The 27,523-nt window shown below is 51.5% G+C and overlaps 3 protein-coding genes across 8 annotated transcripts in view; 1 reads left to right on the top strand and 2 right to left on the bottom strand.

The window, feature by feature from the left end:
- Positions 1-672: 672 nt before the first annotated feature.
- Positions 673-14,314, top strand: LOC146340766 (surfactant protein C-like). Of its 3 annotated transcripts, XR_014783758.1 has the most exons (7): positions 673-781; positions 3,334-3,708; positions 5,672-5,809; positions 8,269-8,370; positions 8,569-8,719; positions 10,035-11,544; positions 11,675-14,220. XR_014783758.1 is itself a non-coding variant. In XM_084804186.1 (6 exons), the coding sequence occupies exons 1-5, from the start codon at positions 719-721 to the stop codon at positions 8,713-8,715; spliced, it is 825 nt and encodes a 274-aa protein (XP_084660312.1). In that variant the 5' UTR covers positions 673-718; the 3' UTR covers positions 8,716-8,719; positions 10,035-14,314. The 3 variants fall into 3 exon arrangements, 1 of the variants encoding a protein (XP_084660312.1); XR_014783759.1 differs by lacking the exon at positions 10,035-11,544 and having other exon boundaries at positions 8,569-8,861; positions 11,675-12,081; XM_084804186.1 differs by having other exon boundaries at positions 10,035-14,314.
- Positions 14,315-14,383: 69 nt separating this feature from the next.
- On the bottom strand, positions 14,384-25,558 carry LOC146340767 (uncharacterized). Its single transcript, XM_084807263.1, has 4 exons — positions 25,350-25,558; positions 20,854-21,022; positions 20,583-20,740; positions 14,384-16,604 (listed from the first exon to the last, which is right to left on the bottom strand). The coding sequence occupies exons 1-4, from the start codon at positions 25,556-25,558 to the stop codon at positions 16,115-16,117; spliced, it is 1,026 nt and encodes a 341-aa protein (XP_084663389.1). The 3' UTR covers positions 14,384-16,114.
- Positions 21,588-27,523, bottom strand: part of RASSF2 (Ras association domain family member 2) — a 46,426-nt gene continuing 40,490 nt past the window's right edge. For all 4 annotated transcript variants that reach the window (XM_084804191.1, XM_084804190.1, XM_084804188.1 and 1 more), the window contains exon 11: positions 21,588-27,195. In XM_084804191.1, the coding sequence (XP_084660317.1) occupies positions 27,126-27,195 (70 nt within the window). In that variant the 3' untranslated portion in view covers positions 21,588-27,125. The remainder of the gene's footprint in view (positions 27,196-27,523) is intronic.

Consider the following 27,523-nt stretch of genomic DNA (forward strand, 5'->3'; position numbering starts at 1 on the left):
GCCAAATAAGACAGACTCCAAAGCACAAATATGATAACAAAGAGTTTTGTGGTACATTAAAGACTAACACATTTATTCTGGCTTAAGTTTTCATGGACTATAGCCCACTTCACAAAACAAAATTGTGGCCCCAATATTCAGTACTGAATGTTCCCAGGGACTAATGAAGAATTGTCAAAAGAACCCGTTCCCTTGTTCTGATTGAAGCCTTAGTGGAAATCCTCCTAGCCAGAAGGTTCACAAGAGGAGAGACTCATTCTCAAATAGTTACTTTGAACATTTCGATCCCTTTGGGAAACAGCTAGTTGAGGAGGTGGGAAAGAGCCCCTCCTCTTAGCATGAGTGGATACACTCATCTTAAGGGCAAGACAGCCCACCACAAGGGGTTTACTTTGGTTCTCAGGAGAGCAGAGCAGTGTTTACCATTCTCTCGGCAATACGGCCCATACTGCTGGGACATGTGTCCTGAGAGGCACTTGAGGACAAGGCTCTAGGCCACTTCTTTGGAACTTGGCACCGAAGGACGTAGGGTAGGAGTGGAGAGGCAGGTTCTCGGGCCGGGCTCCCAGCCAGGCCTCTCTTAGCCAGCAAGCAGGCTGGAGAAGCTGCACCCTGCCTGTTTCACTGCGCTCCCTCTGTTCATATATATCTGACACTCTCCATGCGGAGAGTGGCTCCGGGCTGGTAGCAGGAGCTATATTACGGAGGCAGCCAGGCTATGGAGATGGATGAGAAGATGGAAGTTGTCACAAAGGAAACACTGCTCCAAGCACCACCGGTGGTGAGTCCCACCCCATGTTTGGACAGGGTTCTTTTTCTTTTCTTCTTTCCTCATACACTTTTTAGGGTTCCATTTTTAATCAGCACCAAAGGAAACTGAGCAACCCTTAGAAAATCAGGGCAACTTCTGTTCAGGTTCATTTGAATTAAGGCACAATGCTCTTTGCTCTCTCGTCTTCCGATGCAGTATGGACTGTGCTCCATTTGTCCCTCTCTGAGTTTGTCTAGGTGTCTGTATGTGTGTCCACGGATACATGACAATCCCCCCCCCCAATCAATGAACTGCAACACTTTAAATGAAGCTGGGGAATTAACTGTATAGATTTTTCAATCTGCCTTGGGATCTAAGGGTTTTGCATTTCCAGCTTAGGCAAGGAATTGCGCCTTTCAAATGCAAAACCCACATCCTGCCTGAGATAGAAGCTTTTGCTCAACATGTCAATGCTGGCAATAATACTAGAGCCCTGGCGTTGCTTGCAGTTTGCCAGGAACATGCATGTTATAATTAACAGCCACCTGTCAGGGATGCTCTGACTTGGATTCCTGCATTGCGCAGGGGGTTGGACTCGATGGTGTTGTAGGCCCCTTCCAGCCCTACGATTCTATGATTCTATGAACACTAAATTCCCTTAGCTATGTCTGTGCAAATCCATTTTGGAAGTAATGGAACTGAATGGGAATTGTGCAAAACTGCAATGGATGGGAAGGATGGCTATTGACATCTACTCTCTGTTTTGCCGATTTTCTGCTGGATGTTTTATAGGTGTGATTTCCCCTGACTGCTACCTACCTTTTCAAGGGGGTGAGCAAGCCACTAGCCTTCAACTGATGGGTCACAACAATCCCATGGCTAGGTGGCAGCCTCCCCTAAGGTGAGCCCCAGCACTGCAAGGGGAAAACAACCTGGCCCCATGAATCAGCCAGAGAGGGAGCAGCCGCAGGGAGCTCGCCTCCCTCTGTCCCCCCTGCCGGAAGGAGCACACCACTCCTGCTGGCCATTCCCTGGGACTGGAGACACCAGCCTCACCTGCCAGCCACAGAACCCCTGGGGGGCTGCTCCTCCCGCCCCCCAGGAAGAGCATCACAGCAAGGGAGAGGCTACCTTAGCCCCAGACATCAGCCAGAGAAGGAACAGCTGCAGGGAGCTTGTTTCACCCTTCCTTGCCGGAAGGAGCACCGCTGAGAACTTCGCAACTAAGAACTGGTGCCTGAGGTTTGCTTTTTTTCCTCCACCCTCCCAGTCCTTTTTCGTTTTGTGTTGTGTTTTTCAGATTGCAAGCCTGAGGGCAGGGGCTGTCTCATTATTAATGTATGTACCGGGAGCTTTTTTTCCTTTTCCCTGCAGAACAGAGTAAAAATGCAGTAAATAAGTAAATGAGAGAGAGAGAGAGAAGAGGGAGAAGGAAAACTAAACTTTGGCCTCCTCTGGCACCCTGGGGGTGCTGTGCTAGCAGTGCTGGTTGCAGGTATCGGGGGACCTTGGGCAAAGGGTTCCAATCCCAGCCGCTGCTTCTGCCACCCGTTCCTTTGGCTCTCCTCCTGAGCCCAATCCGCACAGCCTCCCAGGGAGGGAAAGGCCAAGGCGTGTGGATGTTACTGCTCCTTTCCCCCATTCCTCTCATTGCTCACCTGCTCAGAGGGGGTGGGGGGACAGGTGGCGACAGGGAAGAGGGGAAGGGCCAGGGCCAGGAGGCTCCAGAGATTGGTGGTTGATCCCCTATTGGGGCACAGGCCTCGGCAAGTGCCCAGCCTTGCCAACCAGTGGCGCCGGCCCTGGATGCTGACACTGGAGAGGTGAAGGTCACTGGGTTATGCATCGGAAGAAGAATATCATATCATATCATAGCCACTTTGACTGCCATTTTTGGTGGAAAGGCACGGTACAAATCAATAAATAAAATATATGAAGTGTTAACCTCAAATTGGCAGATTTATACACACACGCTGTGTGTGTGGGGTGGGATGGGATGGGGTAGATGTAAACTGGGCTGCCAGAGGGAATTGAAACGCAAGAAGTACAGACAGTGATGATGACCTTATTGCAGAGTGGGCAACTTGTGGCCCTCCAGAAGTTTTGGCCCACAACACCCTTCATCCCCCATCATTGGCTATGCTGGCAAGGGCTTATGGGAATCATAGGCCAAAACTTCTGGAGGGCCACAAGTTGCCCACCCTGCAATAAGGTCATCATCACTGTCTGTGCTTGTTGCATTTCAATTCCTTCTGACAACACCATTTACATCTCCCCACCCCAGGGTGTGTATATAAACCTACCAATTGAGGTTAACACTTCATGAATCTGAGGAAGTGGACAGCAGTGTCTACAAAAGCTTATGCCCAAATAACTGGGCTACTTTTTAAGACGCCACGAGACCCTTTGTTGTTTTTCCTGCAACAGACTAGCACGGCTACCCCTCTGGCAACCTAAAAAGTAGCCACCCTGCAGACCTGACTTCCACATGGCTTGGGGGTGGGGAGGGTCCCTCACCCGCTTCCATCCATGCATAAGGACTGAGCTTCCTCTATGCCCCCCCCATCCCTCTCCCTCCATAGGACTACCATGCCCTGGACCCGGAGCTGATCGGCTGTTGCCCCTGCTGCGGCTGCTGCGATTGCTGCTCGCTGCCCGACTGCCGCTGTGGCTCCTGCCCCGGCTGCGGCTCCTGCCCCGGCTGCGGCTCCTGCCCCGGCTGCGGCTCCTGCCCCGGCTGCTGCTGCCCCAGCTGCTGCTGCCCCCCCAGCTGCGGCTGCTGCTGCCGGCTCTGCTGCTTCCTCCCGAGATTTCTCTGCCGGCTGCCCAAGCTGCCCAGCTGCCCAGTGCACATCCGGAGGCTCCTGATGATCGTGATCGTCATCGTGATCATCGTGGTGATCATCGTGGTGGCTCTCCTGATGGGGGTGTTCATCGTCCAGGCCCACACAGAGGCAGTGAGTGGCACGTGCAGCAAGCAGGACAGGGATCAGGGCAGGGCGGGGGGCACTGAGCATCGCATTCCTCCCTGGGAGCAATATTGGGGGGATGCATGCTGGTGATGGGCCTGACCATTGGGGAATACATGGAAGAAGTGGGAGCTGCAACAAAAGGTTCCAGCGTGGAGGGCGCCTGTTCAGGGTTCCAACCAGCCAGTTATCCCCTTTTCTGGGATACTGTATTCCATTCTCCCTTTTTTCTGTTTTTTTCACCCCAAATGACACACAGCATTCTGGAGCTACTGAGCATGCTCAGCGCTCACTGGGCTGGTTGGGGTTCTTCCCCTCCCCCTTAGGATTTTTTAAAAAAGGTTTGTTGTACTTCTGCAAACCTTGGGGTTTCCCACAAGCCTGTGGAAACCCCCCTCTTGGATATGGGTGGTGCAGTTTGGTTACATAAGGATCCATGCTCAGAGAATGAGTTTGCTACCAGTATGTAGGAAGAATGTGTGCCTCTGAGCATGGGCAGAACCCCTCCCCACCACCACATGCATAACAGACTACAGTGTAGCACAGGCTGGGCTGTGAGGCAAGATGTCCCCAGTTAGAATCTCACCTCTACTGTGAATTCTTTAGGTGGCCTTAGGCAAGGCTCTCTCTCCCAGCCTCAGCCCTTCCACCCGCAAAAGGGGGATAAGAATGCTGTCCTAACTTATCATCAGCATCTACAGGCAGTCCCCAGCTATCTAGGTTTAGCTACCTAGGTTTAGCAGACATGCCTCTGAAGCAGGTGGGCTGCACTGCCTGTCCTTTTAGAGCCCCACCAATGCTTACCTCCCACATCAGATCTGGGCTCCTCCCCATCAGCAGGGCTGCTAGGCACTTTAAAATATTTGGGGCCCAGGCCCTTAGGACAAAAATCTCCATATGCTAATTTTTTTTTTATTTTTTTTTTTTATTATTAAATTTATTAATCGCCCATCTGGCTGGTCACCCAGCCACTCTGGGCAATGTACAACATACAATAAAACAGTTTAAAACAATAAAATTCTACAATAAAAACATTTCCTAAAATACCCTAACCCACCCCAAATGCCTGCCTGAACAACCACGTTTTTAATGCACGACGGAAGCTCATTAAAGAGGGGGCATGACGGAGTTCCCTAGGGAGGGAGTTCCACAGAGTGGGGGCCACCACAGAAAAGGCCCTCTCCCTCGTCCCCACCAGTCTAGCTGTCCTGGCTGATGGGACAGAGAGAAGGCCATCCGAGGCTGATCTTGTTAAGCGGCCTGTCTGGTGCTGCTGGAGGCACTCCTTAAGATAGGCTGGGCCGGAACCATGTAGGGTTTTAAAGGTCAAAACCAACACCTTGAATTTGGCCCGGAAAACAACTGTTAACCAGTGCAACTCCTTCAGCACTGGAGTGATGTGATCTCGCCGGCGGCTGCCTTTAATCAGGCGAGCCGCCGCGTTCTGTACCAGCTGCAGATAATTTATATCTATATATGCACAGTTGGAAATAATTACTAGGATTCATTGAAATTCTGCAGGAGGCAAAGCCAGCAAATTAATTTCTTATAATCTCAAATAGAATAGGTTGATTTGTCCCCTGACCCAGATCATCCCAAAGCTGAGCTTGGTTGCCATGCAGGGGGAGATGGGGGGGGGGGATTTTGCAGCATGTGGGAAGAATTAACCCTCCCCTCCCCAGCTGCAATCCCCCTTGAAAATTTCCGCCAGCATGGCAATCAAGCTGAGAAAAGAACTATCTTCTGTTGACACCAATGGCCAGTCAGGGCTCTGTGGAATAGATCCAGGGCCCTGGGAAATAGGTTCAGGCTGGGGACCTATGGGCCCAGATCCAGAAGCACCCCTGCTCCCCCAGGCCTGGGGATGAGAGATGCAGCGACTGCTGCTGCTGCAGGCAACTAAGGGGAAGCAACACACCTCACCATGGTCCATCTCGTTTCCCCTGCGTAGGTTTTGCAAATGACCATTGATGGCCTGGAAGGGGAAGAGCCGCAGCTGAATTTCCCCGTGGCAATGGAAGAAGCGGCCACTTTCCATGTGGAGGATGGAAGCAGCGGCCCAGCCACAGTGGTTTATGACTTTAGCAAGGTAAGGGGCAGCGCCCGGATTGCATACTGTCAGGTTTATTCTGAATGTAAGAAGCTCATGCCAAATGAGACCTTTAGTACTGGATGCTGAGAAGGTCAGGGATCCAGATGCTGCTCTCAAAGTCCACGCGGCCAAATTCCTCGGCCTGGCTGTCTCTGTGAATACATACGATGTACCAGTGAAACGGCTTTATCCAGTGAAGGCTGGGGTCTCCACTGTCGGTGGGGGGTGAATCCGATCCGGGTTTTGGTCAGAACTAGTCAGAACTCCAAAGGAGCTCCCCAAGGTGCGAAGCTCCTTTGGAGTTCTGACTGAAACCTAGAGCAGATGCACTGCCCCACGGACATCGGAGCCACCAGCCTCCACTGGCTGTCAGATGATAGACAGCTGTACATTACAACTGCATTAAAGTGCAATTAAAGAGGAACGATCACGTGAAGGCAGTTGCCGTCGGGCCTCAAAAAACACAGATAAATATTTGATAAACATTTGCATATTCAGAGAATATCACATGGTTTAAAATGACATCAGGGCTAACAACTAAAGCGTAAGCAAACCCCTGGTTCATTGCAAGTCCTGGCAGGGACTCTGCCTGCATTGAGCCCCGGGGCCTGTCAGACCGAGGGGACAGGCTAGGGTCTGCAGTTATATAAGGCTGAGAGGGCCCCTATTGGCTCCTCAAAGGTCACCTGATCACCCCTGCTGGACTGGAAGCTGCAATACAGCTTCCAGGCATCCATAGTGCTGCTGCTGCTGCTGCATGAATTCCCCCTGCTCACAGGCTGCTGAACTGGCGCAGGAATGGCTGGGACCTGTTCCCAGCATTCCTGGTTTAAGACACCTCTCACCCCCTTGCCCCGCCCCTTGCCGCATTGTGTGTCAACCCTGGGGAATTTTAAAGATCATTGTAGAAAGCAAATTCGTGGCAACTGCAGCATGGAGGAATCTTGTAGTGTGGACTGAGCCAGCCATTCTGGGCACCACACTTTAAGAAGGAGGCAGACAAACTGGAGAGGGTTCAGAGGAGGGCAACAAAGATGATCAGAGGACTGGAAACAATGCCTTATGAGGAGAGACTGAAAGAACTGGGCATGTTTAGCCTTGAGAAGAGAAGACTGAGGGGAGATAGGATAGCGCTCTTCAAGGACTTGAAAGGCTGTTACAGAGAGGAAGGCCAGGATCTCTTCTCGATCATCCCAGAGTGCAGGACACGGAATAATGGGCTCAAGTGGCAGGAAACCAGATTCCGGCTGAACATCAGGAAAAAATTCCTGACTGTTAGAGCAATGTGACAATGGAACCAATTACCTAGGGAGGGAGTGGGCTCTCCCACACTGGAGGCATTCAAGATGAATGCCATCTGTTGGGGATGCTCTGACTTGGATTCCTGCATTGAGCACGGGGTTGGACTCGATGGACTTGTAGGCCCCTTCCAACCCTACTATTCTATGATTCTATCCTGGATTCCAGACAGATTCAAGGAAAGGAGCCACCAGAGAGAACTTCAAGGAATGGTGGTGCACATGTTAATATCAGCATTTTATTTTTATTATTTATTTAATTTTTATACCGCCCAATAGCTGAAGCTCTCTGGGCGGTTCACAAAAATTTGGGCATGCCAATTGGCAAAGGAGCAGTTGCTGTGCCTACTGTTGGAATGTGGAGAAGGAGGAGGGTATGGACAATAGCGCTTATGAATTAAGTTACTAGATATAAAAATGTATAGGAAGGGGACAGTGATTCAACAGAGATCTTCCGGAGAAATTGGTTAACATTATCCAACACTGGAATTAATATAGACCGATATGTTAGCAGCCATAGATATCCTATGAAGTAAATCAATATGATATGTACGAAAGTGAAGGAATACAATAGAATGCCTGCTTAGTGGTTAAGACGCTGAACTGCAGACCAGAAGGTCAGCAGGACAGCAGTTCGAGCCCCGAGTGCCGCGTGACGGAGTGAGCTCCCGTCTTCAGTCCCAGCTCCTGCCAACCTAGCAGTTCGAAAGCAAGGAATTGCAAGTAGATAAATAGGTGCCGCTTTGGCGGGAAAGGTAACAGTGCTCCGTGCACCTCGGTGTTCAGTCATGCCGGCCACATGACCACGGAAGCGTCTTTGGACAGCGCTGGCTCTTTGGCTTAGAAATGGAGATGAGCACCACACCCTAGAGTCGGACACGACTGGTTGGGGACACCTTTACCTTTACCTTATTTTTTTTTCTTAGTAGAACATTTAGATTATTTGATTTTATGCTGTGTAATGTTCATGAAACATAATCATGAATTGATTATAAATTATGAGCTGTGTATATATGAGAAATGCAATGTTAAAAAAAGAGAAAAAACATACCTTCCTTTTAGCGTATACACTTTAACATGTAGGCAATGGGTGTCCTGTAGAATATTAAATGTATTGTAATGGGTAGAAATGAAACCTCAGGTTCTGTCTGCACACAGCTGCTGATTGGCTACAGACCATGGCAAGAAGAAGCCTGCTACATCGCCAGGATGGATAAAGGGAACATCCAAGGTCTGGATACGATCCTCAAGGAATTCCAGGTAAAGAACCTTGCTGGGTGCAGACGTGCTTGCAGGGCGTACGTGAGAAAACCATTGCGGTTTTGCAAGTGGGGAAGAGGATGGCAGCTGGTCTGTAGGTGGTTAATAAGCAGACAACTGGGAGGTCATATGTGCTCACCTCTTGCTCTAACGGGCTCTTATAAAGAATGGCTCCATCTCAGGTGTCTTCTGTTGTAGACCAAGTCGTCCATCACACTGCCCACACAGAGAGGGGAGGAGAAACAGGAGCAGGAGGAGGTTTCCCTGTCGTCTTTGGTTGACCGTTCCAGCTTGGGCTCTACTCTTAACATCCTTTGCAGTCATGTCCCCATCTTCTGGGCTTAGACTGGTGAGTGGTGACATTGAGAATGACATTATGGACCAGATATATCTAGCCACTGAGGACTTACAACTTCTTGCAAGAGCATCTTACACACTGAGTGTGTATACACACTCACACATACGCACAAGTCCATGTGTCCACTGAGTCAGTGCAGATTTATTAGTCGAGACTTGCCCATTACATCTCCCCAAAGTCCCCGAGCTGTTGATTGACGTATCTCAGTCACCGTCTCCAGAGTATGTCCGAAGACTTCACCACTCTTAGGTATGTGTACTCGAACGTACTGTATGTCCCACCAAACCAGAGACCTCTTCCCCTGAGCGACTTGGCCAGAATGTCCAGTCCTTACCTTCCGCTGAAGAACTGGGCAGATGCCCGTGACCAGCACAAAATGGGAGGAACTCCCACTGTGGCATTTTACACTGGGAAGGAGGACCTGATGGGTCTAAAGCACTAGGGACGTCTGTCCTCCTTTTGGGGGGAATGTTTCCCCTGCTGCATTGCTTATCACTTATTTTAATTATTATGTTTGATGTTTGTAGATATTTGTAGGCCTAAGCTGCTTTGGGAAGCTCACAAGAGTTGGAAAAGCAGGATATCAATAACAACAACAGCAACAATAATTGGTTTGGGCAGGGCTGCTTGCTGACTGGAGTCACTTGGGGAGAAGGCAGTAGTCCTGGGGTAAAAAGCAGAGGGGGTGGTGGTCTGCCTTGCTTGCAAGTTAGCAAAGGGAGAGATAGAGGCTGCTTACAATCTCGAAGGCTGCCACGTGGCCTTTGCTACAATGGCCCATGCCACCCAACTCTGAAAACACCCATGCAGCCATATCCACAGGTCTGAACAACCCTGAGGCTTCAGGGCTTTGGCCTCCTTCCCAAGGTCTCTGGAGGAAGGAGGAACATCTCAGGGCAAGGGGCCAGAATTACCGAGGGGACTGGCACCACCAGGAAGGCTCTCCCCACCACCCACCCCTGTTGGCAAGTTGCCATCCTTTGCCTTCACTGAGCGCCTTGAGGCTCCACCCATAGCCTCCTAGGCTCCACCCTGTGAACTGTCAGGCATGGCCCCTTTGCTTTCAGGCTCCACCACTGAGTCTGAGCCTTAGAAAATCTGGAACCACCATGTTCCCAACACCCAGCGGGTAGCCTAGAATTACCCACAGAAGCCACTCCGTTTCATGAGCATCACGGGGTCACACAAAATTCCCTGCAGCACCTATCCTCAGAGGCCCTGCTGGCAGTGTTTGGCCTGATTCTATGAAGGAGGGACAGGTTCCTGCCCAAAGATCACATCTAATGTTTCCATCACTGCCTTGCAGGCTCATGCCAGAAGACTTTTCTCCACGCCCCTGGATTGCTCCCAAATGGACCGGGAATGCTGCTTCCACCGGACCCCTCTGTGCAGTCCTCGGGTGGCTTTGTTGTGGGGTTTGCTTCAGGGTGGGTTACACAGCTAACGCGGTAGAGATTTGGCCAAGCACAGTTTTGGATGTTAGTGACAGGCACAAATACAGGAGGCTCAAGATTTGCTCGTCCTTTGTTCAGGGATAATATGAACACTGCAAGCCAGGTCCACAAAGGCAGCCCTGAGTGAGCAGGGCTTTGTCGTCCCCGTCCCCTGCCCCGCCGACTGCAAGCTCTCTGGGGCGGAGGCCACTTTGGGGTTATGCCTTTGAGAAGCAATCCCACAATGCTGGGGCCTCTCCCAGGACCAATGGCGTAGTGGAGCTGGGGCTCACAGGGACACACTTTTGGATGAGCAGGGGCCCTGATGGCATCTGCCACCTCCCCCCACAACCCCGCTCAGAATTCCCTGCTCCCTCTCAGCTGCAATTCTCACATTGGCTTAGGGAAACTGAATTCCCCAGCGTCCTTCTGTTGTTCCATGTGGTAACTGGTAAGGCAAACCGTTTTGGGGTGGCTTGATCCTGAGTGGGCAGTTAAGGCCCATTAGCTCTATAAAAGAGCTGCTCCTGCTGGAGATGAAAACGAAGAGAAGTGGTTTGTTGATATGGATCCACAGAGCTGCCTGCAGTTTTGGACTCTCCTTGGGGGCCTGGCTGTGGGGGACCATCCTGATGAGCGGCTGCACTTCCAAATATACCACTTCCAGAGTATGGCTGCCCTCCCTGGGTCTCACCAGTGGAGAGGCTGGTGACTCCGATGTCCATGGGGTGGTAAATCCCCTCCGGGTCTCAGTCAGAACCAGTCAGAACTCAAAGGGAGCTATCCAAAGTGCTCCGTACCTTGGATAGCTCCTTTAGAGTTCTGACTGGTTCTGACTGAAACCCGGAGCGGATTCACCAGCCCACGGACATCAGAGCCCCTGCCTCCACTGAGCCTCACTCTCCTCCTGGTGTAGATGAACCTCCTGATGAAGGATGCTGCATGGGCCAGATTTGCCACCTCACACCCTGCCATGCATAATGGCACCCCAAAGCCATTTCCCCCCACGAGGGATGCCTCTGCCTTGCACTTGCTAAAAATCCTGGGACTTCTAGCCCGGAAAGAGCGAAAGACAGGAGCAGGAGTAACCCAGAACGAAAAAGGAGATTCTGCCCACCCCTGTTCCCCAGGTCATTATCACGTCTGGTTGGACTACAGCAAGATGTCAAAGCACTTAAATAAATGATGGAAGCCCCATTTACACTAACTGAAAGCAGCAGCAATGCCGTCCCAGGGGATGGTGAATAACAGACTGAAAGAAGGCCTCCCTTGGAAGGGGTTTTTTGCCTCCTGGTAGACAGCAAATTTGAGAAAAGCCAGGAGATACTGCTAGCACGCATCTGGAAGAGATGGGCATCAGGAGGCAAGGGCTCGCTGAGTGAGGTGGTATATGTCTGTCTGGGCTGCGCCACTTCAGTCTTATGGGGGCTCTAACCTTTTCCCTGATATGCTAGTGTTTCTGTAGTGGGGACTTTTCTGTAAAGAGGAAAGTGAGGCCCCCCGGAGTCTGAAGTGGTGCAGTCCAGATGGAGGCTTATCACCTCCGGGAGAACTAGGCCAGTGCCTCTGATGCAAGAGCAGCCCAAGGAAAGCGAGAGACCGGGAATGTGGCTCCAGGGTTACCTCCATATGATCTACTTGACCACATGGAATCACAGTTGTTGTTGTTGTTGAGTCGTTCAGTCGTGTCCGACTCTTCGTGACCCCATGGACCATGGCACGCCAGGCCTTCCTGTCCTGCGCTCTCTCCCGGAGCGTGCTCAAGCCCATATTCATTGCATCAGTGATGCTATCATGGAATCACAGTAGAACCCCTTTTATTTTGATTTCTAACCTGCCCAACCTAATGATGTCAGGCAGATAAAAGTGCCACATTAAAAATCAATGAGGTGAAGACCAATAAAATGGGAAGCATAACATACCCTCTAGTTAGTAAATGAATTAAAGTTACCCAATAATGTCTTCACCCTGGCTATTAGAACAAGGTGTCACCATGACTCCAGGCTCAGATCGTGGTAATTCTCCAGAGGACAGGGGAGCCACAGGCGTAAGCAGTCAACACCAGTAGCGCAGTGGCAAATTGAAGTGCAGGGACTCTTCGTGACAATCACAGCCACGCCCCTCACAGCCACAGCCCCTTCTAAGACCATGCAACCTTGCAAGATATACAGCCTTCAGCTGGGATCCAAAAACAGTGCAGCCGAGAGTAAGGCAGGAGTATTTCGATTGGACCTTTGAGAAAAATGCAGGGGTGTTAAAATCTTTTTCACTCACTCAAACACGAACATTTTAGGTTTTCAAAATATGATGCTCTATGGAAGCTTCACCCTCTCAGCTCAGCCCTCCTGGACAGATCCCTTCTCATTTAAGCAGCCCTCTGGCACACTCCCTTAGTGCCCCAACATTACCCATCAGCCTTCCCTAAGGTCCTTCATTATATCTCCCCCCTCCCCCTCCAACAGAAATGTCCACACACCCAGCTGGATTGAAACAACACACACACACACACACTTCTTTCTCCCCCCCAGCTGATTTTTTCCTGTTTCCCTCCCCTCCACCAGGGTTTTGTCTGCCCAGAAACATGCCAACCTTGTACCAAAAAGTGTAGCTGATGGAGCAGGTTGCAATTGGCAACTCTGCTTACTGTAGAAACTAACGTTCACGAATTAACAGTGCAATCCAGTGGGTGTTTATTTCGAATGAAGTTTACAGAGATCGTGGGAAGGCAGCTAAGGCTGCAGTCCGAGGCACGCTTACCTGGGAGAAAGCCCAATTGGCAACTGACCATAGCGGGACGGGCTTCTGAGTAAACATGCATAGGATTGGGTGATAAATCCTAAAAACTGGCACAAACCAGCCACCTGCCCTGCCCCATAAGTAAATAATGGTGGCAGCACCCCCCGGCCACTCCTGCTGCTGCCATGGTCAGCAGCAGCAGCCCTGAACAGGCGGCTGGTGTTGCAGGAGATGGGGGCAGCCCGCGGTGCACAGGCACGGAGCAGGGATGGGCAGAGAAGCCAAGAGCTGAGGAGAATGGGGGGGGGGGCAAGGAGGCTGCAGAGCTCCCTCAGGCTCCCCCTCTCACTCGCTCCCTCCCTTTGTCGCACTCCCTCTGCTCCTTCCTCCTTCCCGAGCAGACTGTGACCCGGCTGGGGGCTGGCTCCAGAAAAAGTGCAGGGGCCTGGGCACGATCCGCCACCACTACACCGCTGATCAACACAGGCTGAATGTGGCACTTGGATGCTGCTTTCAGGAGGGTTCAGACACCTGATCTTAAAGATTGTGGTGGAATGTATGAACGCAGGGGCGTGGGGGGAGCCTCCAAGATAATGGAGCTTGAGGTTTCCATTGTAGACCCACCCACAATAGAAATGCCAGTGACTCTCCAGACGATGCTGTGGCGCATTTTAGACTACACGGGCTGGCCAGTATTCAAATTATGGGAGCAGCGGGGGGGGGGGGGGCTTAACAAACCCATAAGCCCCACCCCCAACTCCAATCAATGTTAACCAATTCGTGGCTCTCCTGTGCCCTCCTAAAAGCAGTAGGTAAAGAGGCTACTTACGGGGGGGGGGGGGCGTCTGGCCTCCTGTGATTCACGTGCTGCGTTGACCTACTGGAATAGCCAATGTGCCTCAGAACAGAACCCGAGACATCCCTGCACCAGCAGAATAGAGCAGCTCAACAGCAGGCGGGCAACCTGCACGTACGGGACACCGCTTGTTCATGAATGATCTTCTCGTAAAGGAAGCCCAATGTTCCCCACGATGCTCTTGAGAGTGCCATTGCTCTGAGATGAAGTCTGTGACCTTTGCTTGCCTTTCGAACTGGGTGACATTTGGCGCAGGCCATGAGGAGGGGAGAGCGGCCTTCGTTTTCGTCTGAATCTGTGGGAATCCACTTTGTTCTGCCTGCAGAGGGCAACCTTGTACATATCATCGGCTTGCAAAACGACTCTGCTGCAGGTTAAGATTGCAACGCAACGTGGATAACATAGATGCTGACAGGAATTTACTGCCTTGTTCAAATAAAGTTCTTTCAAATAAATGCTTTTAAATGAACTGTCCTGAACAAAGTTGCTTTATTACAGTGTGAAGTGTGCAAAGCTCAGTGCTGGATTGTACCAGCAAATAAAAATTAAGCTTTCATTACTGAGTTACTAGTCCTGTTGAGATTGGCAAGGGAAGAGAACAAGAGGCAGCAATGAGGAGGCTGTATTCTTACATATTTATTGTAGATTTCATTTATTGCAGGGGGAGTCTTTTCAATATTTCTTCATAACCTAACCAAATATTTCCTTTAAAACAGCAAAGCGAAATAATATATTACCCATCCTTAGAGAGCCATTTTTAAAATAAACCTCCGAGCACTCAACAGACCACCCGAGAAGACTGTGCAGGGCCAAAGAAGCAGGATAATTTATCCTGAAAGGCAGTTTTAAAATCCATTAAATAACTCTAACAATAACTATATCCAGGCATCTGTTTTGGACACTTCATTTCTCATTGTGCTGAAGGCTGACAGATGCAATTATTTTTAAAAGAAAATTCTGTGGCTGCAACAGACAACCCAGGCAAAAACGTACCATTCAGCCCCTGTTCAAGATGGGCATGCAGACACCCGTGGATTGCAGCCCATGCTGTTCTTGCTCCCCAAAACCTGCCAGCCACCTCTTGGACCATCACAATTGTCGTCTGTTTGGGTGGGAAATGGGAGCCGGATCCAAGCCCACGCTGCTCCGCATGTGCGTGTGGCACTAGCCCGTTTTAGCAGCTTCTCAGAGTGCAGCAGCGCAGCAAGATGACCAGTTGAAGGTGCTACTCAGTCATATGCCAGTTGCTGTACATAAACTTCAGACTCCGTGGGGCAGCCGTTCCCCACCTGGTGCCCTCCAGCACCATGGGACTACAAGTCCCAGCATCCCCCAGCCAGGCATTTTTGGGTTTTCTAGTCAAATTTCGTCAACTACAACCATTATTACCATGCCTAGAATGGGATATCAATGAAATGCCTCTGTGCATGTCCAGAACGCCTTTCCCTCAGAAACTGAGGGACTGCACCCGGCCTCCACACGCACGTAGAACCGAGGGGCAGGCCTTCCCCCAGAGCAGATGGTGGGGCTGCCATTCTAGAGCGGTGCGCAAATGGCTTCTTGACATTCTCTGTCCTATTTGTGGGCAGAGAAATTGGGGGAACAACTTCACCAAATTTCTCCAGGGAGAGGAGACTTTCTCCAGCAGTTTGTCACAGGGAGGGCTCGCAAACTAGCAGGGCTCGGGGGGCGCCTGCCTGGGCTTCCTGATTTGAAAAGCCCTAAGGGAGGAATTACCTCAGGGTGTCTTCCCCGGGGCTTTAATCGAGGAGCAGGAAGCGGAGGAGGCTGCTGGCTGCTGGAGAGACGATTGTGCCATGTGAGACGGGCACTTGTGCACACTCCTCGGCCACCCCATAAGTAAGCGCAAGAACCCCAAACCCAGCCCACGAGAATTCCCCCAAAATGTTTTGCACCTTTGAATTTCTTTTCAAAAGCAATTTCTTTTCTATCAAATTGAATGAGAATGGTAGGGGAAAACGTGGAATAAATTTTCGGCGCAGCGCTGCTCCACTCAGGCCTGAGTCCCTGCAGAGACCCAGAAATTGCACACTCCCTCACCTCCCTTGACAGCATACTGGGGACAAGGCTCACTGTTTCTGTTTTGGACCTTTTGCCACCCTAAATCTTACGCTGGTATTCCTAGCCAGCTTCCCTCCAACCAGCTGGCTTGCCAGGGGTGCTGGGAGTCACGGTCCAGCACGTTCGGAGGTTGGCAGAGGCTGCCCTAATCTGACTGCGCCACGTATTTTCACCCCTGGTGAACCTCGGCCTGCACCACAAACCAACCCAAAGGGCAAGGCACACTGTCCAGGCTCTCTTCTCCTCTATGGGCCTGGAACGGTGGTCTCGGACTCTGTCTTAGCCCTGCATGAGGATGTAGGTGACCCCACACACTGCAGGGGGGAAGGTCAGGAGGGTCACCGCACAAGGGTCCTTGGATGCTTGGCTGTAGAGCTCGCCTGCCATCCCAGGATCCGACCAGTTGGGGTTCTGGAATCTGGGCTGGCCCATCTGCTTTCCAGCTGTACCGTGTCCCCCTCGTGAGTAGCGAGACCTCCCGAGAGAGCTCAAGCCATATCCCACCGCTGCCCCCACTGCAGCTGCTCCTGCCATTTTAGCGCCATGGCTGCCGCCGGAGCTGCCCGCTTGGCTTTTCTCACTGCTGCTGCTGCTACTCCTTGACAGAGAGTGAAAGCCTCCACGGGACGACCCTCCGCTTTTGCCTCCTCCACCACCAACACCTCTTCCTCCTCCTCCCCTGCGGCTAAAGGCAGTCTCACTGAAAAAAGCAACCAATAGCACTGCCATCCAGTACGAAGCGGCCCAGGTTCTCCTCATTGTGTTGAACCTGAAAGAGAAAGACAGAGTAGAGGAGTTATTTGGGGGTTGTCTGACTTGCAAACAGCCCCTGCCACCTGGATTCTCATGACACAACAAGCCACAGCAAGCTGGTTCCTGCGGACACCGTGCAAAAATGGGGCCTGCAAGGGCCCCAGAACCAGGCAGCAGCTCCCAAGGGTAAATTATGCCTTGGCGGACTGCCGGGTCTTGTGAACCAGGTCACTGAGTCTGCGGTTATGGTATTTTTACTGGCTGGGATTGGGAGAGGGGCTTGCGGGGTTTTCTGCCTCATGTGCCAAAACCACTTGGCTGGCATTGGGTTATGCCAGCCAAGTTAAATGCACCTTGACTTGGGGCGGGTGTGTGTGCGCCATTTCCTGCTCTGCCTCAGGCAGCAAAACCTCTTGGGCTGGCCCTGCTAGTCTGGGCTGAAGGCCCAGGCCTGAGCCGAAAGTAGTTTGAACCAGGTGGGCTGAGGGGAACCGATGGGTTGCTGGGGTGGTTGGAGCTGTGCTAGAACTTAGGAGGGGAAGACAACAATTCCAGCCGCATTACCTGCAGCTTGCGTGAACCCAGGACAGAAGAGTCCTGGATTCTAATCCTGACTGCTCCTGACAGGGTTGTAGCCTGTTTGGAAGCTCTCACTTGTAGGTAGAGGCCCTGGCAGTATCTGGAATTTAACTGGCCCACAAAAAGTGGCCTAACAGTGGCTTCCCCGCATAGAATGCAGGTTTGCTGGCTGGCAGCTCTCCAGCCTGCCCTTCCCTGTCAGGAGGACTGTGCTGAATACAGGCCAAGTCTCATGACAGCAGGGCAGAACCTTCTGGGAACAGCAGCAGAACAAAGCGCTTGAAACTGCTGAGCAGCAATCGGCCTTCCAGCACACCCCCCCGCCCCCCGTGCCACCCACGTGAGCCGCTTACACCAAGCCCGAGTCCTGGCAGAGAAACGGCCCCACACACGTTTACAGTAGCTGCGATCAACAGCAGTGTGATGTTTCTAGCTCAGCGTCTCCGCAGCCACACCAAAAGCAGCAGGAGTCCTGGGGCAAAAGGCCTTTTGCAAGAACAGAAGGGAAGAGAAAACCGGACTGGCTGACACGAGCGGCGTTGAGGAGGGGAATGACACGTGCCCAGCAATTTAAAATGCTGGTCACACAGGCCATCAAAGCTGCCTTTCCAAAACACGTTCAAGAGCCACTCCGAAAATGGGACCAGCTGGGTCTTACACAGAGGGGCTCCGCCCAGGTTGAATTCCTCCCCCTCATGCAAGGCTTGCAGCTGGCTTTGGTTTGCAAACCTTCCCATTTGCCTATTAGGCCCCTCTTGAGATTGCCACTAGGGAAAGCATCAAATTTAGCCGCATGGCACGGCAATTCATCAGGTTCGACTGAGGTTAACCCCTTTATGCAACTGACAAAAGTGGCATGTAAGCCTTTATAGGTGGTAACCTATAAAGCTTTCCATGGCGTGGGACTGCCATGCCTGACGGAACACTCCGCCAACACAAACCTACCCACAATACCCTCAACATCTAAGGTCCTCCTCCGGCTGCCTCCTCCGAGGGAAGCTTGGAAGACTGCAACAGGGAGAGGGCCTTCTCAGGGTAGCCCCACAATAATGGAACGATCTCCCCGACAAAGCCCGCCTGGTGCCAACATTGTTATCTTTTCGGCACCAGGTCAAGACCGTCCTCTTCTTCCAGACATTTGGCAGCATATCATGAGTTTTAATCAATCCTGGATTTGTCTTGTGGTTATGGTTGATTGCTTGAAGTTGTTTTTAGATATATTTTGTCTCTGCGTATATTGTCTGTTCATGAGTTTTTAATGTGAACAGCTTTTAACCTCTGTATGCTATATTTTTAAATGTTTTTAATCTTTATAAACCCCCCAGAGAGCTTTGCCTATGGGGTGGCACAGAAATGTAACGAATAATAATAATTAATAATAGTTTACGCCAGAAGACACTTGCTAGTCTTTAAGGTGCCTAAAGACTCTTTATGTCAACCTTTCCTAGCCTGGTGCCCTCTGGATAGGTTGGACTACAACTCCCATCAGCCCCAGCTAGCATGGCAAACCGTGCTGGCCGGGGGTGATGCCACCCAGAGCCTCAGTTTACAAAGCGCTTTTCAGTGCTTATTCACCCATCCACACCACAGCCCATTTTCAGACATGGGGGGAGAGAGGGCTGAAGGACAGACTCTGAAGGACGGATTTGGACCTGGGAGACCTGGGCTCCAAGGCCCACTTGGCCATGGGCTTCCTGCTGTGCCACAGAAGGTTGATCGTGACCGGCTGGTAGATCTTGGGAGGATTTGCCATAGACCAGCAAGGTTTTTTTTGACTCCCAGCTGCCTAACAATAGAAACAATTAAAAAAGCTGTTTTCCTCCTAAATTAGGTTGCTGAAAAAAGAACATTTGGAGGTTATCCAGGAATAGATTTTTGTGTGGAAGGACTTGTGAGCTTGGTTCTGGTGCCGATCACAAATGCCTGGTCTGGGCCTGCACTGAGAGGCCCCCTACACCTTCATTCTTACTTACTTACTTATTACATGTATATCCCGCCTTTTTCCTCCTTAAGCAACCCAAGGCGGCATTAGTCCTCCTCCTCCATTTTATCCTCACAACAACCACCCTGTGAGGTTTGGTTGGGCCGAGAGTCTGTGCCTGCCCAAAGTCACCCAGTGAGCTACCATGGCCGAGTGGGGACTAGAACCCGGATCTCCCCACTCCCAGTCCAACACTCTCGCCACTACACCACGCTGGCTCTCTTGGCACATGTCCACCTGCCCGAGCCGCTATTTTGCACCTGGCTCTGGGTGGTGGATCGACAGGTTCTGGTAAAAAACAAAGTCGATCCCACGAACTGAATGCCGGCCCGCGCCTGGCCAACCAGCCTGGCAGGGGTGCTGCAAGGGTTAAATGGGAGGAAATCCAAGTGTGCTGCCCCCCTCCCTGGAGGAGGGCATGATAAAAAGGGGCCGATAAACTGGAGGCCGCAAGACCAACCAACTGGAGATTGTTCAGACACAAGTTTTGGCCTTCACAAATGTCTGCTGTTGTTGCTTTAATCAGAGCCGAATGCGGGGAAAACCTTTCCCCCTAAGCCTCTGCTCACCCATGCACAAAGCCCAGGGCTTTTTGATGGCTTCAAAGCTGAGCTTTTGCTTTGAGAGAGAGAGAAAAGAACTCTCTCCCCACTCAAGCCAACCATGCCAGCATCTTTCATCGCAGGAATGTCTCTTTCAGGGCTTGGTTGGCTCCCTCCACAGAAAGACGAGGCTGCGGGCTTAGCTGGATTATGCTTTCCTGGGTGCTGAGCGGGGGGTTCGAACCCACATCTCTGATGCATGACTGAGTTTCTGTTGGCTACACCACAGTGCCCTCCCTAGAGCCATCCACAAGAGCTCCTGGAAGAGGCAGACTGGAACATCCCTGTAATGTGGGCTTTTCCCCAGAAAATTCTCCTCCCTCCCCCGGTTGGGACAAACAGGCACAGACTCCCATGTGCCCAGGGAAATGACCCTACCTGGAAAGATGAGGTGTCTGGGTCAATGGCTCTGAATTGTCTAAACAAGCAGCTTAATGCAGCGTCTGGGTCCCGTCATTTGTACCAAATAGATTGCCGTCCACTGGGATTTTGTTTCTGGTGAGAAAATATCTCACAAACAAGGAACATTATGGAGAAAGCCTATTGATAAATGAGGGTTTGGACTTCTTATGGACACAGGTCCCGAAATATGAAGTATCATGAAGGTATGTGAAATATTTAGTGCTTATATAGCACATTTCGGAAGTGCAAATGGGGAGTAGTTATAAAAACACTTTGAGAACACGGTCCGGTTTCGTTGGCCCAGCCCCAGAGTAGGGTACAAACTCCCCTAAAACAAATTGTTGAGATAGTAGCCGAAGTATTAAAACACCAAAAGGAAGCAGCAAAGAAAGCCAGGAAACACAGAGTCAAGGAAGTCAACTTCACTTACTTTTTCCTACGAGCAACCGCCAACGGACGGGACCTTCGGGGGGGAAGGCACTCTGTCTGTGGGTGGCTGTGGGCAGGGGGCGCCCTCCCAGAGCTGGTGAGAGTTCTCCCAGGATGAGAGGCAGGGAACAAAAAGCCGAGAGCCTCACCGTCACCTGACTGCTCATCCAAACAGCCGGGGTGCTTTCGACAGCTGGCCTGCACAACTCATGACCCACTGAGCCAAAACGCAGCCCCCCCTCCCTCCCCCGTGCACAGCTGCCGGCCAGGACCTTCACAAGCCCATCCATCTCCCTCCGTTTGCATTCCCGAGCAAGTGGCGCACACTGGTTTATCACGACTCCGCAGGCTGCCATGCGTGACTGGTCGGTGCAACCAGCCTTCCCAGTGCGTTTTACATCCCACAGATCTTGTCTGGCTGAAGGGGCTCCTCGGGACAACCTGGTACCGGGGCTTAATTCAACCTAAAGTTTTTGCCAGGCCACCAAATTTCAGGTTGGCTGCCACCATCCACCATGTATTTAGGTCCTGGTAGGTATCTGGTTATCAGAAATACAAGAGAAGAAGGGGTGTGGCTCAGTGGCAGAACATGGGCTTTGCGTGCAAAAGGTCCAGGTCGGTTCAATCCCTGGCCTATCCAGGCAGAGCTAAGAGAGTCCTGTCCAAAACCCTAGAGAACGACTACCAGGGTGGGCAAAGATGAGCTAGGAGGACCCATGACCTGGCTCAGGAGATGTCAGCTTCCACTACATCCCAACTGGAACCATCACCGCCTGCATCTTAGAAAAGGAGACGTTTACAGAGAAGAAAAACATTAAGAAGTCCCAGGACGATTCCGCAGCACAGATGGGGTCAGTGTACAGCTGGTCTCTAGTAACTCAATTCACCGCCCCCCCTTGTGTCACCTCAGATCCAGATCCAGCCTGTACCCTTAATTAGGTCCTCATTTCATTCCTCCCAGTTCCTTCCCACGGCAAGTAAATAAAACCATGGTTGCATTTCTATTCACAAAGTGCTTTTAATTAAAACAAAATAATCTAGTTGTATGTGCTTCATACTATACTGAACTATTAGAGAATATTAACAATGAGGTGTTACCAAATCCATGGTCAAAATACTTTACAGATTTTTCCTCCTGCAGCACAAACCTTTGAAAGATCCAATTTAAAAAAAAAATCTAAAAGGGAATTCTGAAAATATGCTGCAAACTAAAGAGTGGACACCAGCGCAAGTTTTATTTCATGTAAATGACAGATCAAGGTATTGCTAGTTCAGCTCAATAATGTTTTTATTAGAGGGGAGGGGGAGAGATGCCACACATATTAGCAACTTTATGCTTTGTGCCTTAGGAGTTCAAAGCCTTTTTGCCTGATGGCATCTCCTAACAGAAGCTGCTCCAAAACAAACAAAAAAAAAGATTCTGTTTCCTGGTGTGAATCTCCACTACCCCAGCAACTGTCATTAATATATCAAATGGGTACCAATTCTGTTCGGAATGAAAGATGCGATTTAAGTGTTGTTGTTTTCAAAACAAGATAATTTCATCTGAGTGACGAAACCTTGTAGACAAAGATCCGAAAGAGGTGGTGAACCTCATCTAGTGCTGATACTTTCAGCAGGATAAGGGTGGTAAAGCTTTTCCTGGGCAGAATAGCTGAGGCTTAAGGATGTGTGTGTGTGTGTTGGGTGCACGTTGCAAGTTTGTATTCTCCACTGTCTGGCAAACTCATTGCACACACAGCAGCATGTCAAGATTCAACATTTCCCTGACAAGCTCTTCTTCTATGCACGGTGTTTTTGGTTCAAGCTCCCCACACCTGCAGCCTGAAACAATACATTCCAGGAAAGGCTTTACTATAGGATTCTGCTTTATAGATAAACTGGTCCACAGAAGCAAGGTTTGGCACAGCAGGGGATGTGCGTGTGCGTGCGCCTCTTCTTCCCTGCCTTTTCTTCTTCCTTTGCAAAAGTCATGCTAGGACATATCCAGGGAAACCGCTTCCTCTGCTCCGAGATGGATGCTGCAGTCAGGACTGTCAGCAGGAAGCCAGCTAGCCAGCCGGACGTTCCAGAAGCCAGCTAGCCAGCACAGCCTGGCCAACAGGAAGCGAACGATCTAATCGGGGCAGCTAGGGAGGAGAGAGTTTCCACAAGGGGCACCTTGCAACAAAGCTCTGCCCTCCTCTCGACGCTGGATGCGACTGGTCAAAGGCTGGACAAAGCAGAGAAACCAGCCTGAAAAGGACCAATCACACAGGAATTCGGCGCTCCTACCAGTACGCGTCTCACAGGCCAGATGAGAACCTGGGAATGCGCACCAGTGGATGAAAATACATAGCATTTACAAAGGGATCCTGAGATGGTCAAACTGTATCACATAGACCTGACAACTCTACAAGGTGGGCCAGTATTATCAACTCCATAGTGCAGAAGTGGGGCGGGGGCCGAGAGGGGCACACCTCAGGCCACCCAATGATTCAGTCGGGGGTGACATTGGAACTCGGGCCCCTCTCAGTTTGCAGCTCAGACTCTCGAGCTCTATGCTACATTACCTTTCCCATCAAAGGTGCATTTCTACATTATTGCTAGCTCCCATTCAGGGAACTGTGGTGTGCAACTGACATGTGCTGCACTGTCGATGCAGTCAAAACAATGCAGTGTCAAAACAAGGGCATTTGGTGGGGCTGTGGTCATCTGCCCTACAAAGCAGTACATGGCAGGACATCCTTCCTTAAGGGTGGCCCTTAAAGAGGCTGGCAACTGCGGGCTGGTCTCATGTGACAGCTGACTTCCTGTTCATTGCTCATCATCAGCAATGAGTATGTCATGGAAGATGGGAGAAAAATTCCAGCTCAGAGACAATGACCTGGTTCATGGCTGCATGTTTCGCCACTGGATTATTGCAAAATCAGGTGAGAACAGGGACGCCACAGGCCTAACACAACAGGGAGCTCGCTTGGAACCCAAGAGTTCTTCCTACACCAGACAACATACACTTTTTCAGAAAGTGCCCCACCTTTGCACGCTCCACGCAAAGACTGGTGGAACCAAGAGCATGAGTGAAATAAAATGTACATTTGGACTGAAAGGCATGCGGATATCAGCTGCAAGTAGACTTGTGCTATTCAGCTCACAAAGGAACTTCAGAGCTCCCTCCGAACACATCACTTGAAAGACGTTGGGCCGTTTTTGTGCTGGTTCATTTTCAAATCTTTCAAAAATGCTTAACATCATTCACATAAATTATTGCTGTTACTTTCCTGTGCACGTGATATTTGGCATATAGATAATACTAAAAAGAATAGAAAAGAGTGGAGCTTTTTAAAAAATACCCACAATCGATCTAGTGCAATTTAGAAGGGAAGAAATGTTATGGGGTAAGCCAGACAAAAGAGAGACAGAGAGAGAGACCTATAGCGCAATCCTCAGCGTGTTCACTCAGAACTAAGTCCTGTAGACTTTGCCTGGTAAGTTAAATGTGCTTTGGGCTGGAGCCCTAACAGGCAGCACACTGGAATAACCATCCTTCCAGCAGGAGGTTCAAGCAGAAATGCATCTGCATTGTCATTCCCCCCCCCCCCAATTGCAAAGAGACCAGTAATGAAAGGCGGAACGACACATGACACGTAAACACATGCAACAAAGCCCTGATGGCTGCTTCTGTTAGCGGAAAGCCTCTCAAGGAGGGAGAGGGCCATCTGGAATGACCAAGTGGCAGGAGACAGGGTGCTGAACCATTCCCCTGCCATCTCGCTCTCTGCTGAAACGCCTCTCCCCCGCCTCCCAAGGGGTTCTGGGGCCCCTCTCCCCAGGAGGAAAAACTGCTCAGGAGCAGAAGCGACGGGTAGAAAGTTGCAGGCAGGCAACGCAGGCTGAAGCCTCCCTCCGCTCCAAATTGTCTCTTCTCACAGTGCTTTACTCTCACGCAGCTGCTGGGGTTTGGGTCTACGCATCATGTGGAAGAATGATTTCCCAGCTCTCTTAAACCAACGTACAGGGAGGGGTGGGGGAGACCCCCGACTTCCCCAAAAGGTCCACACCCCTGGGAGCCAGCTGCAAGAGCCCAGGCAGATGCCTCTACGGCTCTCGAACCGGGAAAGGTTCTCAAAAATGGTGCTTTTACAGTCAGCATTTCTCTGGTGAGGGGGGCAAAGACACTTCAGATTTCAGGGGTGGGGGAAAGAGATTTTAGAGGGGACCCCAAGATCCACAGCGAAGTCCTATGGCTTGCTCTGGAATATATTCATGAGGAAACTGCAGAGCAAAGAGGCCGTTTTTAAAGCAGCTGTTCTGTGGTCACTGCCCCTGTGAGATCTCATCGCTGTAGCAGGGTGAACTCAACTGTTAAAGATCAGCCACCCTTTAAAAGCAAAAGGATTTGTGCCCTTGGCATTCCAGCGGGGGGTGTGTGTGTGGGGGGGCAGATGGCAAAAGGGGCCAAAATACCCCCCAAAATATATGCCGGCATACAGAGGAGGCTGGTGGCCCCGATGTCAGTGGGGCGGTGATTTCACTCCAGGCTTCAGCCAGTCAGCTGGTGCTTGTGGGAAGGGGGCGCGTCCCTCTAGGGAGCCCTGCAGGGCCAGACTGGGGAGGCTCCTCCCCGTCATAGGGCCTCTCTCCCTGCCCTTCTGAACAGCAGCCTGGGCCTGCCCCAGCCCCAGCCCCTGCCACCTCTTCCATGCTGGCAAGCAGTCCACAGTTCAGCCCGCTCAGGCTGTCTGTGGCAGCGGTGGCCAGAGCAGCAGTGACAGAACGCCCCTCCTACCTCCTCGGGTCCTCGGAGGCCACCTGACCCCTGCCAGGCTCAGAAGCCGCAGCAGAGCTGCTGGACGCCTGGCAAGCGGGGTGCAGAGTGGCTGGGATCACACCAGCCAGGCCCTCGAGCTGCAAGCCACCCTGGTGGTGCAGGAAGTCAAAATCCCAGAACCCAGCTGCCCGCACCCCCAGCTCGAGGCCACCCCGCTCCAGCTCCATGCAGACACTGCAGACCCCCTTTGCCTTTGTGGGCCATCTGCAGACTCATCCGGATGGGCAAGTGCTGGACACCAAGATGAAAACCTGACACCCGCCACCCTCCTCAAAGTCTTGTGGGGAGGAGGAGCAGAGCAGGCGGAAGGAAGGAAGGAAGAACTAAAAGAACTGCCTGGAGAAAGGTCCAAGCAAGGGATTTAGGCTTCAGGCAGGCCGAACACTGTGCACCTGCCTGGGGCGCCCTCCCCTCCGGGGCAGTCAGCAAGATGGGATCTCCCTTCTCAGGGCAAACTCAGAGGCACCATCAGGTGCGACGCAAGGGGAAGGGAAGGGAGGGGAGGGGAGGGGAAGGGAGGGGAGAGACGGAAGAAAGGGCCAAGGCCCCCATGCAGCAGGAGGTAGACGAGGTGGACTGTGACCAGGCCTGGCTCTGGTGAATGTGCAACAGCCCACTGAGGCTACTAAAGCACCCACGTGGCGATGAGCAGCTGCTACGATGGGAGGGGATCAAGACAGGCAGAACTGGGTGAGTGAGGACTAGGGGCTTCCAGTGGGGATGGAAGCACAAACATGGCAAAAGGGTGAGAGATCCCTGTGGTCCACTACTCTTCCTGCTAAGCCAGGAAATTGTTTGAAGGACAAACTGACCAAATGGCCCGGTCTGCCCGTACTGCTAACCCATGGTGTGGGTTGTTGAATTCTGGGTTGTCATGATGTGTGAACATGGCCACGCTAACAAACCATGGTCTGTTAATCACGAACAACCCAGAAGGAGGATCATGGTTTGTTGTTGGGTTGTGAACTCTGGGTGGTTTAAACCATGGGTTGTCATTACATCTGAACCCAGAACTGTGGGTTGTTCTTGGGATGTTTCACTAGGCTACAGATGTGGCTGGGCAAGAGTGGTAAAAAACAACAACCAGCCACTCTACATGCCAGTACAACCATGCTGCAAAGGCATCTGGGACACAGGGGGTGAGCAGGCAAAGGAGGAGGCAAACAAACAACCCAAGGATTGAGAACACAAATCACCGTTTGTTTGATCGTCTGCCAGACAAACCCTGGATAGGGGAACAAATCATGGACTAACCATGGGTTAAATAAACCATGGGTTAGCTTTATGCGCAAACTAGGCCATTTTGTTGCAAGCAAAGATGAAGCCTCCAAAAAATAAAAATAAATTCGGGCCAACATGTTACTTCCCCCACCCCCGAAGAAAGGACCACCCTGCTGGAGGAGACTGAGGTTCTATCTAGCCCAACATTTCTGTCTCCAAGAGTGGCCAAGGCAGGTGCCTCTGGCAGTTCCCAAACAGGGCAGGGATGTGCCCAGCATCTGTTCCTCTGAGGTATACCACCTCCGCCCCCACCAGACATAAAGGTTCCGCTGCATTCACCCTCAGCAACTGGGAAGGAAGAAAAGGCCGTGGCCAAAGCAGGTTCTGTGTTCAAGCCCGGTTCCAGCGAGGAAGAGCCGTCTTTGCTCGCTGCAGCACATTCCTCGTGTAAACAAGAACCCTTCAAGAAGTCTCCCTTCTGGACGCCGGCCCAGTCCAGGGAAAGCGAGCCCTTTACATCGTCGCCGGGCCTTCAGAGATCTCTTCCAACCGCCGCTCGATCATCACACGCAGGGCCGAATACCTGAAAAGGGGCCCCACAGAGGCAGCCACGTCAGTTTGCAGCCATGGCAGGGGAAAGGCTGCCGTTTGGAGCTATGGCGGAGGTGGTGTTGGATCTCTGCAACGCAGGTGCCCCCCCCCCACTGCACAAAGCGGCATGGACGCGAGGGCTTCAATGCTCTCTGGCCAGCATTCACTTGCAGGGCTGTTCCACTGGCTGTCCCGTCCTCCCCTTCCGCTTCCTTCCTCCAGCCTCACAGGACCCAGGCACGGGCGTCTCCGCCTCCCCTGCCCCTCTCCCTCCCTTGGCTCCCCCCCAAAAACCCCATCCTCCCCCTCGTTCATTCCCT

This window comes from Heloderma suspectum, chromosome 6, assembly GCF_057233095.1.
Source record: "Heloderma suspectum isolate Gila_16-S chromosome 6, 16-S_ref, whole genome shotgun sequence".
Taxonomy (NCBI): Eukaryota; Metazoa; Chordata; class Lepidosauria; order Squamata; family Helodermatidae; genus Heloderma; species Heloderma suspectum.

Bases quoted from the DNA above. Each gene is read 5' to 3' on its own strand.
- LOC146340767 (XM_084807263.1), bottom strand. From the start codon at position 25,558: ATGGAGCTGGAGCGGGGTGGCCTCGAGCTGGGGGTGCGGGCAGCTGGG. The intron at 20,741-20,853 runs GTCCTGGCCGGC...TTGGATGAGCAG, and splicing joins AGATGGATGGGCTTGTGAAG to TCAGGTGACGGTGAGGCTCT. The intron at 16,605-20,582 runs GTAAGTGAAGTT...TTTCTCTTTCAG, and splicing joins GCGGTTGCTCGTAGGAAAAA to GTTCAACACAATGAGGAGAA.
- LOC146340766 (XM_084804186.1), top strand. From the start codon at position 719: ATGGAGATGGATGAGAAGATGGAAGTTGTCACAAAGGAAACACTGCTC. The intron at 782-3,333 runs GTGAGTCCCACC...CTCCCTCCATAG, and splicing joins TGCTCCAAGCACCACCGGTG to GACTACCATGCCCTGGACCC. The intron at 8,371-8,568 runs GTAAAGAACCTT...CTTCTGTTGTAG, and splicing joins CGATCCTCAAGGAATTCCAG to ACCAAGTCGTCCATCACACT.